General features: G+C 39.3%; 1 protein-coding gene across 13 annotated transcripts in view; it reads left to right on the top strand.

The window, feature by feature from the left end:
- The window catches only part of cep170aa (centrosomal protein 170Aa), a 59,104-nt gene that overhangs the window by 10,175 nt on the left and 35,079 nt on the right, over positions 1-13,850 (top strand). For all 13 annotated transcript variants that reach the window (XR_010804019.1, XM_066678422.1, XM_066678417.1 and 10 more), the window contains exons 2-3: positions 4,594-4,736; positions 10,904-10,993. Coding sequence is in view for 12 of the 13 variants with exons in the window: in XM_066678422.1 (XP_066534519.1) it covers positions 4,632-4,736; positions 10,904-10,993 (195 nt within the window). In the remaining variant the exon portion in view is untranslated. The remainder of the gene's footprint in view (positions 1-4,593; positions 4,737-10,903; positions 10,994-13,850) is intronic.

The following is a 13,850-nucleotide window of genomic DNA, read 5'->3' on the forward strand; positions in this document are numbered from 1 at the left end:
AAGCACAATGGCACTGAGTTTGTGGTTATATACAGGAACATACACAAACTTCTCTTTAAGTGTGTAGATACTTCTTATATGTAGCCTATTCAGCTACTTTAAGGTGCACCCTTTGTGAACACAGGTGTTTGGTTGTGCACTTGCAGCTTGTACATCTCCATAGAAATCTGGACAAGATTTGAGATGCTCTGGAGCAGCTGAACATGAACATAAGGTCAGAATACTTTCTGTCAAGCGTAGGCTAGAGAGATATAAATCTCCACTAGAGTTAAAGTGGCATTTCCCATTAAAACCATTACCTGACATTGCTAATGTTACTTTGGCTGAATGCCGTCATATCCTCAGAGAAATTTTCCACAATCGAGTTTGATACTTTCCCAGGATAAAAGAAGCTGCTACTGGGGCACAGGGGCCTATTAAATGACCAATTAAGTCCCCTGATTTCAAAAGAAATGTTGAGCCCTATAGGGGTCTCACCAAAGGGTAAGCTCAGTGATTTTCTTTGCCATTGGGATCAGCTGGACTATGGCTGGAAAAAGAAACATATAGAAAAAAGCTATTTACTATGTCATAAAGTCATAATTAATCCTGAAATTAAAGTCATAGTATTTCAAGAAAGTGTAATCAATGTTAGTGTCAATTTGGACAACCAGACTGTATCTCATTCCTCTTGTGCCTCTAGTTTGAAGATGTATCTCTGCTGTAGTTAAAAGGGCCAGTCAAATAAAAGCAGCAGGCCATAGTGCATGTAATGTATGTGTCAGAGAAGAGGTACCACACTCCACAGTTTCCCTCTTTCATATAAGCATTAGGAGAAGCACCAGCTTGGGCAAAGCAATGGGGCTGCTCTGCCACGTTGTGTTTATTCCTGGGTTGTACGGGCGCTTGCAGCTCTAATGACTTTTTGTGCTTAGGGATCTGAAGCCTAGGCTCAAGAGTGAAGAAAATCTAGCCACCATTATGCAGCAATTCCTTGCTTGCTCTTCTTAAGATAAAATGAGAAGCATCTCAGCAGCGACATGCTGCCAAACCTCAATCCCCCAAGCCCACAGCCATCATCAGATTACCGCTTTTGAATAAAAGTGAATTTCTGGGCCTTCTTAATACATTCTTGTAAGGTCATTGGGTTTAGTTTGCAATATACTTTGGAATTTTAAAAAACGGGTAATTACTCATAAGTAAATGCAGTGTCATGATGTGAGCACGTAGTGTAAATTTCATGTTGTATTGCTGCTTAAATGAAGAGTCTGGCACATAATCACATTCATTCAACTTTCCCCTTATCTCCAGTGTAGCTGATTAGCTGAGACATGTTTGTGCCTGAACTAATATAAGCTGTGTAAAATACAGTGCATCTAAATCACTACACATTTTCCTTGCATTGCGGTGGATGTCAGAGAGTCTGTGCCTCTGCTATTTGTACCATAGCAAGTAATATTAGCGTTAATATATTTGAATAAGACATATAATATATTGTGACTCAGATGTTAAAAGGGAAATAGTACAAATTTATATTTTGCCACATGCTTATTTATATGTATTCAGTGTCATTTACCCGTTCACTGTATTTATATGAATTGTATTGCTAAGAAGAGCAGCAAGTCGATGCACTATCAGGCTCAGTTTTTGAACGTGAGGCCCATAAATCTAAAAGGATACTCAGCATGGGGGCAGATGTTGTCATAGAAATGCCCCATTAAAATCCGTGTGTATAATATCACCAAATGTTAATGGCTCATGTCTGTGTCTGTGTGAGTGGTGCATTGTATTCCGTGTGAAAAGAAGGTTTTTGGGCAGTGTGTTTGGGTGTGTATGGGGGAGGGGTGGAAGCGGGCTGCTGCTAGCCAAGATCTCAAATGGTTAGTAAATAGGTTTTCACATATGCACTCCAGAAAAACAGCAGAGAATGAATTCCGGAAATTTTTCATGTGTCATACGAATTCTCGTAGCTGGAAGAATTCATCATGTTTTAGGCATGGTATGTGCCTGTAGTGTGCAGGAGATACAGCACAATTCTTTGGAACATTCCCAGCTCTAGTAACACATGTGCTCATTCTGACATTTGTATTAGGGTGTGAAGATCACAAATTAGAAACTGTTTATAGCAGGGATTCATGATGATATTGTTATTATAACGGTATTGGCAGAAAATTGCCGGACCACCTGTCTGGCCTAGAAGAGGCATACGTGCTGACTGACTGACTGACACCTAATGTTGAAACCCGTATGTGTGAGTAGGAACTGTTAATTCAGCCATATTTCACAGAGAGAACTTAAGGTGGCGCCACTACACCACCTGTTGTTAGTTCAGCCATATTTCACATTCCAGTTCGTGAACTAAATTTGGAACCGTTCGGCGGTGACCAGAGGTTCTGGATAAGAACTCTTTTTGGGACCTAAAAATCTGTGTTCAAGTGTTCACGAGGTCAGAGTTGAGAGCTGAATTGGGACAAGATTGCACCGCTTCAGCGCTGTAGGTCCACCATCTACCATGGTGCAGCTCAGTGTTTTACTTGAGCCTCGAACAGAAATGCGTTGAACGTTGTTGAGGTAATATTTATCACAGTCTCTTCTTTATGTTTGGAGAATGTTTCTGTGACCCAGCCTTTTGTTTTCTACTATATATTTAACAAACAGAAAGTCATCTTGTCTGTCCCTATAACGACACAAATACACAGACACACCATTACTGACTTTCTGACGAGTAAATTACATCTGCACAGCTTTTTGTTTTTCTTTACACGAAAACAAAATCTCCGGATTATTAAAGCCATAACACCAGAGCGAGGTGTTACTCAAAATAAACGAGGCTGTGATTATGTTACAGCCCTGTTTTATCAGTCAGACCCTTATAGAAATGTAAGCCAGTAATAAATCTCTAGTTCCAGCGATGCCAATCCACCTACCATTGGGTATTTTTGGACCGTGGGAGGAAACCAGAACACACCAAACACACCAAACTCCTCACGCATAGTCACCCGGAGCAGAGCTCGATCCCAGAACTTTGGAGCTGTTTGAGAACAATGCTACATATTGCACCACCATGCAACCCCATCGTCATATATATATATATATATATATATATATATATATATATATATATATATATATATATATATATATATAGAATACAAGATATTGTCAATAGCCAAGAGTTCCCATATCGGGCAGCCATGACCTGGGGGTTAGGGAAATGTGCTTGTACCCGGAATGTTTCAATCCCCAGAGTTGGCAGGTCATGACTGAAGTGCCCTTGCGGACGGAGAACAAATTCATCTGTGTGCAAGCACATTAGCCAATAAAGTGATATACGATTGACATACGATTTTCTTAAACAAAATAGATATGAAAATATTACAGATCTGTAAGTAAGTACAGTGTGTAAGAGGTAATTGTTGTAGAAATGAACTGTCTCTTAGCCCTTAACAAAAGTGCACTGGTGGCTCGATACTTGATTGCAGTGCTATGTGCTTACACTACAAAACTACAGTTATACTGACAGTTCTTTACTGATAGCTGATATGCCTGTAAGGGTATTGTAAATACTATAGGATTCTTACAGTGTGCTGGCCTCAACTCATGGTAAAAATATCTTAGATTGGTAGAGGTCATCTAGCTGGACAACTTTCAACATTTGGGTAAAGAAGCTGTGTTTAATTATGTTCGCTTTCACAGCTGTAGGTTACAGCAGCTGAGTGAGGCTGCATGAGAGAGAGAGAGAGAGAGAGAGAGAGAGAGAGAGAGAGAGCAGAAAAACAGCAGAGCCTATAGTGTAGTTACAAAGTCTACATCACTTCCTGTAGCATCTGGCAGTGATCAGAGTGGGAGAGGAGGAGGAGGAAGGAGCTCTGCTGCTGCTCCACAGAACACTGGAATGTTACAAATCTGAGCTGTGTCTAACGGTCCAGCCTGTCAGCCCGCCCACTCTACTGCTCTGAAATTTCAAACTCAAACAAGATCCCCTGATACGACAGCACTCAACCCTTACCAGAGCCTGTTCTTATCAGTTATATATTCAAAACTAAATTGAATATATAGACATATATAGAGGGCCTCAGATTTAAACATAGATATACTTTCCTTTTTGCAAAACTTTTCTGAAGCACAAAACTTTGGAAATTTTAATAATGACTTGGAATACAGTGTCTTTACATTAATTTAAATTAGTAATTTCCTGTTGCTATATTTTGTTTGTTTATTTGCTTTTTTTTACAGCAATGATATGAAAGTTTGTATTTACAGTGTAACATGAAAGGAACTTAGGCCACTTTTGTTTGTTTCTTTGTTAATTAAAGTTCTGTGCCAAAACTAGGCAGGTTTTAACTTTTTATTCTTCAATATGCACAACAGTACACAAAGCAATAACTTTTCATTAAAAAATCAAATCATAATGGAATGTCTCCCCTTCTATTTACAAACAAAATGTTGAAAATGTTAAGAGTGCAAACTTTCAGCAGAATTTCAAATCCGCTTGATTTTATGAACTGAAGCAAGGGGATGAATCTCAAAGGGGGCTAGGAAGGGTAAATTAAGTTTTAAACTATTATTTTTTTAAATTATTATTAACCAACTGTCTCTTTCACCCCCCCGCAGGATGATGTGACCAGAGACCGGAGTAAGAGAGAGCAGAGATGAGCCTGACGTCCTGGTTTCTGGTGAGCAGCGGTGGCACTCGTCACCGTCTGCCTCGTGAGATGATCTTTGTTGGTCGTGATGACTGCGAGCTCATGCTGCAGGTCCGTTTATGAATGCTGTCACTCTCTCTGCATATACTCCTACACTTTCAGATCCCACAGTTTCAACACAGGTTAATCCCCCAACAGCTGTAGCTTCTGCTAGGAACCTGATACTGTTGTCTTGTGACCTTCCTGACAAGATCCCTGAGCCTTTTGACTTTTCATCATACCTAGTTCACTCACTCATTTTTGTCCATATTTCCAACCCTCTTTAATTATAAGCATTGGCTTGTAGCGTACTCACATATGCCTGTTTAGAATCTGCTCTACAAGGAGGGCTATTTAGTGCTTTGCATAAGTGACACTGTTTTTTTATTTATTTATTTATTTTTTTTATTTTTTTTTTTTCTTTATGAAAGTTTATGCTTCTATCAAATCTTTTTTCTATCAAAGCTTTTCATCAAATCTGCACAGTAAGATTATTACGGTGATAAAATGGTTTTATATTTTTTTACATTTCATTTGCCGTGTACAGTTTTGGGACAGTTAAGTAAATGATACCAGTAAATTAAGATTGTGTAATGATTTAACACGAGAAACATGAAAACATTGAAAATGTTGGGTCTGAGCATGCACAGAGCTTCAAAGTAGCACATTTCGGCAAAGAACAACTTGTCAGAAGGATCAGAAGTATATAAATACTGTGTAGCTACAATAACACACACACTGTAGCCTTACATACACCTCCCCAGAAATATTGTGGCAACTTAGACCACGACATCTGTGATTGTTCCAAAGTTGGATGAAAATAGATCAAGCTGAGGCGAGATAACTGCAAATTATCTCGCCTTTGCTAAATTATAGCAAAATTCATGGCGAGAGATTTCCTCAAACATCAGTTTGAACATCATGTAATTTATGATAAGTTGGAAGAACTTCAGGTTCAAAATATATTAATTCATACATTCATTCATTGCTTATCAAGTGTAGGGTCGTGGTGGGTCCGGAGCCTACCTGGAATCACTGGGTGCAAGGTGGGAACATACCATCTAGGGGGCGCCAGTTCTTGGCAGGGCGACACACACTCACACACTCACACCTACAGACACTTTTGAGTCGCCAGTCCACATACCCACATGTGTTTTTGAACCGTGAAAGAAAACCAGAGCACCCGGAGGAAACCTATGCAGACTCAGGGAGAACACACCACACTCCTCCCAGACAGTCACCCGGAGGAAACCTACACAGACACAGAGAGAACACACCACACTCCTCACAGACAGTCACCCGGAGAAAACCCACGCATACACAGGGAGAACACACCACCCTCCTCACAGACAGTCACCCGGAGGGAACCTACACAGACACAGTGAGAACACACCACACTCCTCACAGACAGTCACCCAGAGAAAACACACGCAGACACAGGGAGAACACACCACCCTCCTCACAGACAGTCACCCGGAGGGAACCCACACAGACACAGGGATAACACAGCACACTGCTCACAGACAGTCACCCGGAGGAAACCTACACAGACACAAAGAGAACACACCACACTCCTCACAGACAGTCACCCGGAGAAAACACATGCAGACACAGGGAGAACACACCACCCTCCTCACAGACAGTCACCCGGAGAAAACACACGCAGACACAGGGAGAACACAGCACCCTCCTCACAGACAGTCACCCGGAGGAAACCCACGCAGACACAGGGAGAACACACCACACTTCTCACAGACAGTCGCCCGTGTGGGGCTCGAACTCACAACCCCAGGACCCTGGAGCAGTGTGACAACGACAATACGTGTTGCACCACTGTGTTGCCGCTACAAATATATTCGCCTCCAAAAAGAATTGTAGCTATGAGGGGTGGGGACCCAGGCAGGCAAGTGCCAATTGTATTTGTTCCTTTCCTGGCTGTAATTGCAGAGAAATGCAGAACACCAACACGCAAGTCTCAATGGTGTAGGCCACCTCAGTAAGCTCTAGCCATGTGCTAGGACTCCCACCACAGGATGAAGACTAATGCTAAGATTGGGCAATAACTGGCTGTATTCACAAATTATTCATAAAGAATTACTTCTTTGCTCCACAAAATCTAATGCTTAAATGGAAATAAAAATGACTTTACAACTAATATTACTAGCAGTTTAATTCAAACCACACCTATGTCGCCAACAAGGCCAAACGATAGTTGTATAACTTAAGGAGTGCCGATAGCTTAGGCAATGGATGTTTTGAAGTCACAGCTGTCAAGTTCAGTCCCCTAGACTGATTTTCTCTGCAATTACAGCCAGGAAAGGAACAAATACAACTGGCACTTGCCTGCCTGGGTCCCCACCCCTCATAGCTACATATCTTTTTAGAGGCGAATATATTTGTAGCGGCAGCACAGTGGTGCAACAGGAATTGTCGTTGTCACACTGCTCCAGGGTCCTGGGGTTGTGAGTTTGAGCCCCACACGGGTGACTGTCTGTGAGGAGTGTGGTGTGTTCTCCCTGTGTCTGCGTGGGTTTCCTCCGGGTGACTGTCTGTGAGGAGTGTGGTGTGTTCTCTCTGTGTCTGCATGGGTTTCCTCCGGGTGACTGTCTGTGAGGAGGGTGGTGTGTTCTCCCTGTGTCTGTGTGTGTTTTCTCCGGGTGACTGTCTGTGAGGAGTGTGGTGTGTTCTCTCTGTGTCTGTGTAGGTTTCCTCCAGGTGACTGTCTGTGAGGGGTGTGCTGTGTTATCCCTGTGTCTGCGTGTGTTTTCTCCGGGTGACTGTCTGTGAGGAGTGTGGTGTGTTCTCCCTGTGTCTGCGTGTGTTTTCTCCGGGTGACTGTCTGTGAGGAGTGTGGTGTGTTCTCCCTGTGTCTGCGTGTGTTTTCTCCGGGTGACTGTCTGTGAGGAGTGTGGTGTGTTCTCTCTGTGTCTGTGTAGGTTTCCTCCGGGTGACTGTCTGTGAGGAGGGTGGTGTGTTCTCCCTGTGTCTGTATGGGTTTTCTCCGGGTGACTGTCTGTGAGGAGTGTGGTGTGTTCTCTCTGTGTCTGTGTAGGTTTCCTCCACCTCAGTAAGCTCTAGCCATGTGCTAGGACTCCCACCACAGGATGAAGACTAATGCTAAGTTTGGGCAATAATTGGCTGTATTCATAAATTATTCATAAAGAATTACTTCTTTGCTCCACAAAATCTAATGCTTAAATGGAAATAAAAATGACTTTACAACTAATATTACTAGCAGTTTAATTCAAACCACACCTATGCCGCCAACAAGGCCAAACGATAGTTGTATAACTTAAGGAGTCCCGATAGCTTAGGTAATGGATGTTTTGAAGTCACAGCTGTCAAGTTCAGTCCCCTAGATCAAAAGAGTCTGCCCCGCCAGCTACATTGAGGTGGAGCTCACATTAGAACTAGCATACTATATTTTATGCTATATCATCACTTTTTTAAATGAAAATGATATTGAATAACATCATATATTGTCTCCAGTCTTGCTAGCACATGCCATCTGTGAGGCATGGGATTCATGACACAACTTCTTTTCAAGCTGTTATTAAAAACAGTACACCCAGATACCATAATGTTGAGTGACAGGAAAGTAGAAGGGTCATCCTACCCACCCATAGAAAGGTTGGCCAGTTGTGCTTTCTGGGACTCCTAGCTTTAGATGGCTAGAGATCACATTCACAATCTTCTAATGATAGGACCAGTGCTTAGACAGTAGCAGCACTCACAAACCCTCTAAATATTGCATATAAATATTATAGTTCAAAATAACTTTTTTAAAAGTATGTTCTAAGTTCTGCGTCTGTCTCCAGCACTGCATGATACTCTTTCACTTCATCTAAGCCATTAGGCTCAATGCCACTTTACTGTTATCTTTATTTTTGAGCTTTGATCAGTTAACACTCAGGTTCATGGTTGGGACAAAAAGAGAAAGGTCCCATGGATTATTCTAGCTTAATAACCTGGGATCTTCAAGCTGATGCTATCATAGTGTGTGTTAGTCATGGTGCTGTATTAATAGAAAGTGGGACAGATAGCAGGCGGGTTACTTTTAGAAACTCTAGAGAGTCTGTAGTATGAGTGGGCAAACTCTTCCACTGCCAGACACTGCAGAGAAGAGTGCCAACAATGTCATGCAAGTCTAAAGAATGAAATATATAAATATATAGATAAAATATATATCTCTATATATAAAGATATATGCATCACGGCCATGAAATGCTTCAAAATCAAGATGGTTCATTAAAACCAACCATTAAAAAAATAAACAACATTTAAAATTTTATATACAAAATTGCAGAGTGCTTAACATGATGCACTAACTGACTATGGAAATATGCCTTAATTTTAACACTTGTATGGAAAGTGTGGCGACCGACACCACTGCCATAGTAACATCTGATTGACAATGGAAGAAATAATAGAAATTGAAAAAAAAAACACCTATGTATACTTTTGAGTAGCCAGTCCACCTACCAGTGTGTGGCGGAAACCCATGCAGACACCAGGAGAATACTATCAAACTCCTCACAGACAGTCACCCAGAGCCAGACTTGAACCCACAGTGAATAATGATCAATTAATAGTGATTTTGTATAGGCATTGAGCCATTTGGATGTTAATGTAATGATAACTTTCTTGAATAACATTGTTCTACAGCTTTATGTAATTTTAAAATGATCTACAGCTCCTTTCATTTTTAATTCCTTCATTTTTACTTCAGTCTACTTCAGTTTCTTGCTTTCTACATGGTAGGCTAATTCACCCCAAAACTTTGTGAGAACGACCATCATATTTCAATATTAAACATGTAAAAACAATATTTTGAACCTTTTTTGAACCTTTGAATTATAAGTATTCATTTTAAATCAGAAATATAACTCCAGCTCTTGAGTTTCAGGCGTGGTTCGATGGGAGACATAAACAAGGTTTGTTTTGTAGGAGAAGTTCTCCTGTTCCTCCCACTCTTTAATGGCCTAGGGACATTTGGAGAAACAGAGATTGTGTTTTTGGTTGTCGGACTGATGGCTTTAAATACCAGTTGCTCATCATGTGATGATGGGTTTTTACAAAACCCTTAATATCATTATCACATGGTTTTAAAAGAATAGGCTGGTTATGTGTCTGAATGCTGAAGTTAAACATATTCTGTCAAATGCAAGCAGTGTCTGGAAAAGTGTAATAAAGATTCTGATAGACTTCAACTCAATATCCTTCAGACATCCAAAGCTTTGTTGTGTCTGCTATCCATTAGTCCATCAATATGTTTTTATTATGCACTTACTAAATGCGTTAACCATTTGAAGCATTAATTCACGATGGTTGCTATGAATTCTGATTGATTATACAGTGATGCAGTTATAGTTTTTTAATGGCAAATATAATTTTTTTTGTGTAATGTAATGATTTGTGTAATGATGTATGTATTTGAAACAAATTCATGTTCACATTTTCTGTACTGAGTAGTAGACAACTTAAGCAACATTATATGTCCTTTAATTAGCCAGCTGTTATTTTACTTTCAGAAATTTTACAATCAGTTACTTTAAATTTAAATTACATAAATTAAATTAAATAAGACATGGCTAGCTATTGAGCTTAACAAGACATTCCTAACAACGCTACTTCATTTTGGTCTCAGCAATAAAACACATTCAGTAGTTTTGTGTTTTGTTTTGTTTTTTCTTTTTGTATTTTGCGTAATTATCTGATGGACTTTAGAATGCTCTAGCTGCAGTTGTACAGGTCCTCTCTCTTCCTGAATGGTTTTCCAGTCTGTGAGGGTGCCTTCTGCCTGACAGGGGGTTATCTTGTTTGACTTTCCTAAATCACTAACTTAATCAGCAGGGGAAAGTCAGCAGGGTTCTCAGAAAGAATGCATGCTGTTGCAAAGTAGTACAGAAGTGACATTAGGGTGCTGCTCTAGCTTAATTGGTGCATTAGTTACATTTTTTAGAACAGTGATTGACTGACATTAAGGTCTTTAGCCAAAACATCTCCAACTGAAAACCCTTATTTTGTAGACATTTTAGACAAGGACATAGCCTTTCAGATTTTTCCTATAATCATACAAAACATGCACTGAATGTAAGTAATCTCGCCTTCAAGCAGCACAAGGCTGAGTGGTGAATACTTTTGTCTAATGTCAAGAATAGCATTATAACCCTTATAACTGAAAATGTGTGAAAATAACAGTCTCCCTGCACTAAATCTAGATGTGTTTGTGTTTGTAGTCTCGCAGTGTAGACAAGCAGCATGCCGTGATCAACTACGAATCTACCAGCGATGAGCACAAAGTAAAGGATCTAGGGAGTCTTAATGGGGTGAGTAAAGCTGTTTTCACACCTAGCTCATTAGCTTCAATTGCTGAGTTTGGGTTTGGAAACATTGTACCTTTTCATTTGGTTTGGTGTATTCTACAATTAATGCAGGTAAAATTCACTGGAATAAACCTTTTGTATGTTTGTTGACAGGTCAGATATTTTTGCACAGTTGAAAGCACTCTGTAACGTTCACTGTTTTCAACTTTTCTTGAAAGTACAGATGCTTCATGTCTATGTATTACAAGAGAAATTATCAAAACCTCACACCTTACTTACATAATAAATTTCTTCTGACTTGAACCTGTTTGCTGATGCTTGACCAAATGAGTTTTTGTTTAACTGTATGCCATAACCAGCTTCCATTTATAGCCCATTGTTAGCAGCAAAAGAAGCGAGAACATACTCACTCTGATGGTGAAATTCATTGTTTTGTGCATAACAGTACATTCCTTTCCACTGTGAAATGAGCCAGATTTTGTTTGTAAGGGGACTGAGACCCGGGATTATTAGCAGTTTGGTGCGGGTCAGGTACATTTGGAGCATTCACATCTGTCAAGAGTTTATATTGATTTGATTTGTAATATATTTTTGTTCTGGCAGCTACTGTTACAATAGGATTTAATTCACACATTTATTGCACATGGTAAACACATGTTTAAACCATGGAAAAGTTCCTAAATTAAAACTTCACTTTCCTTACAGTGTATCAACCTTTTTTCTTTGTTCCAGACTGTTCAACAGGTGTAAATGCTACACTTTTACCTGACCTGCATCAAGCTGTGATATCACGTTATTATTTGGAATGAAGTGTACTGTATTAGTTTAGTCATTATTATGACAAAACAAAAAGCAAATCAGAAGAAATGTTTTTATTATACTAAATTTGCTTGAAGCTGTGTTGAGTTTACAGTTGTAGCTAAAGCAGCTTCCTTCAGTTGACATGTGAACTCTGGTTTAAGTGTCCTTGCTGTGGTCAGTACTGCTTGGTTGTGAGTCATGTGTTATTGTTAGTCCAGCTCGTCCTGATTGAGGTTAGTAGAAGCAGTTTGACACAGAGCTGCTTCTAAAACAGGAAGTTCGATTCAGAGCTCTTCCTGCTGAGTCATGCTTTGGTATTCCTCTTCCTGCCTAATCGCGGCAGGAAAATCTCAACTGCTGGACAAATTAAATCCTGACTCTATGACCACAGTCTTCCTACTCTCTGTTCTCTGCTTTTTATTCTCTCTCATCTTTAAGTTTGTTCACAATTAATCCCTAAGGTATCTGGTGATATGATTTATTCGATGCATAAAAATATTTAAACAGTTAATAACATTGTTAAATAATATATTACATACACCATTTACCCTTTTAAAATTTGAATACTGAACCTGAACAGGGGCACCATAATAAATTTTCTTCAAATTAAGACCTTAAGAGATTATATACTCTCCAACAGACAAACATAAATGTGCTAATATTGGAAAGATTATAACAAAATTTCTTGCTTGTTACAGTGAGATAAGATTGATAGGCAAATAAATAAAAATATGCAATTAAAAAGAGCAATTTTATAATAATATGCAATTAAGTACAGTTTGTTTAAATGATCCATTAGTGAAAAAAAAATGTCAGGTTACAGAATTTTAATAACTGACAGATTTAGGCAGGACAGATATCCCTTCTTCCTCAGGGCTCTGGGTTGGAGGCGTTTTACTAAGATCGAGTGTATTGCAAAAGGCTGTTTTTTTTTCATGAATCAGCAGGAATAAAAACCTCCACACACCCTGAGTGTGGTCATCAATTAGAACCTTCACACTCCCTGACTGTGGTCATCCATTACAGCACTGAGTTTTTGTCCTCAAATCCATAATAAAAAAATTTGAGGCAAAACTTCAACTGCATGGTTGTTGTGAAAGTGCTTTGTCAGTGAGGTCAGCTCCTTGTTCTTTCTCCAGCGCTGCAGGAAAAGTATGATATTTGAGAAGGAGCAGACGGCCAACACACACACACATACACACACACACACACACTCTGTCCCTCTTTCTCTTGCTCTCTCTCTTTACATTGTATGAAGCTTGGGCTCAAATATACATCCCATATATATAATACTATTTAGTGCTGTGTAAAAGTCTGAGACGACACATTTAGTATATGTCCAATCAAAACAGCCAGTAAGCACAAATTCATTTTTTAGATTCAGTTAAAAATAGATATACATCTGACAGAGAAATAACACAGAAAAAAAAACGTGATTTGTCTGTTTAGTGTTTTAGCACTTTGTCTTTAGTGAAGCATTTATTGTTTTTGGAGACAGTTTTCAAATTTTCAAAAGAAATTTGCAGGGATTTTCACACTTCCAAAGTTCAGTTACAGAGGTTGGCAACATATTCTCCTTATCACAGTCTAATTAATCTCAGATAATTAAATGATGTTGAGGTCTGGGTTCTGGGTTGTGTTTTCTTGATAGCAGGTCTTAGGTCCCATTTTCTTTTCTAAATACTCTATTTCTTATACTTGCATTTTTTGTGTCTCTAATATTCTCTGAAACAGAATATATTCTGGATATTAGAATGTTCTGTATATGTGTTTGTCTATAAAATAAGAGTTTTTAATCTTAACCTTAACTCTGACATTCTTGCGAACATTTGTGTTCTTCGTATGCACAATTACAAATGCACCAACCCACACTCAAAGCAAAAGGCCTGAAGATTTTGAGATCAAGCTTGTTCTGACAGTATGTTCAGTTTTAATGCCGTGTTAAAACACTAGTCTCTTGACATGGACATTAACAAGAGAATGTTTTTTTCAGCTGTACAGAAGAGCTGAAGAGACTAGGCTGTGTCTGTGACTAGTCAGTGATGTAATTCAGGGTTTT

The sequence above is a fragment of the Hoplias malabaricus genome, chromosome 8, assembly GCF_029633855.1.
Source record: "Hoplias malabaricus isolate fHopMal1 chromosome 8, fHopMal1.hap1, whole genome shotgun sequence".
Classification (NCBI taxonomy): Eukaryota; Metazoa; Chordata; class Actinopteri; order Characiformes; family Erythrinidae; genus Hoplias; species Hoplias malabaricus.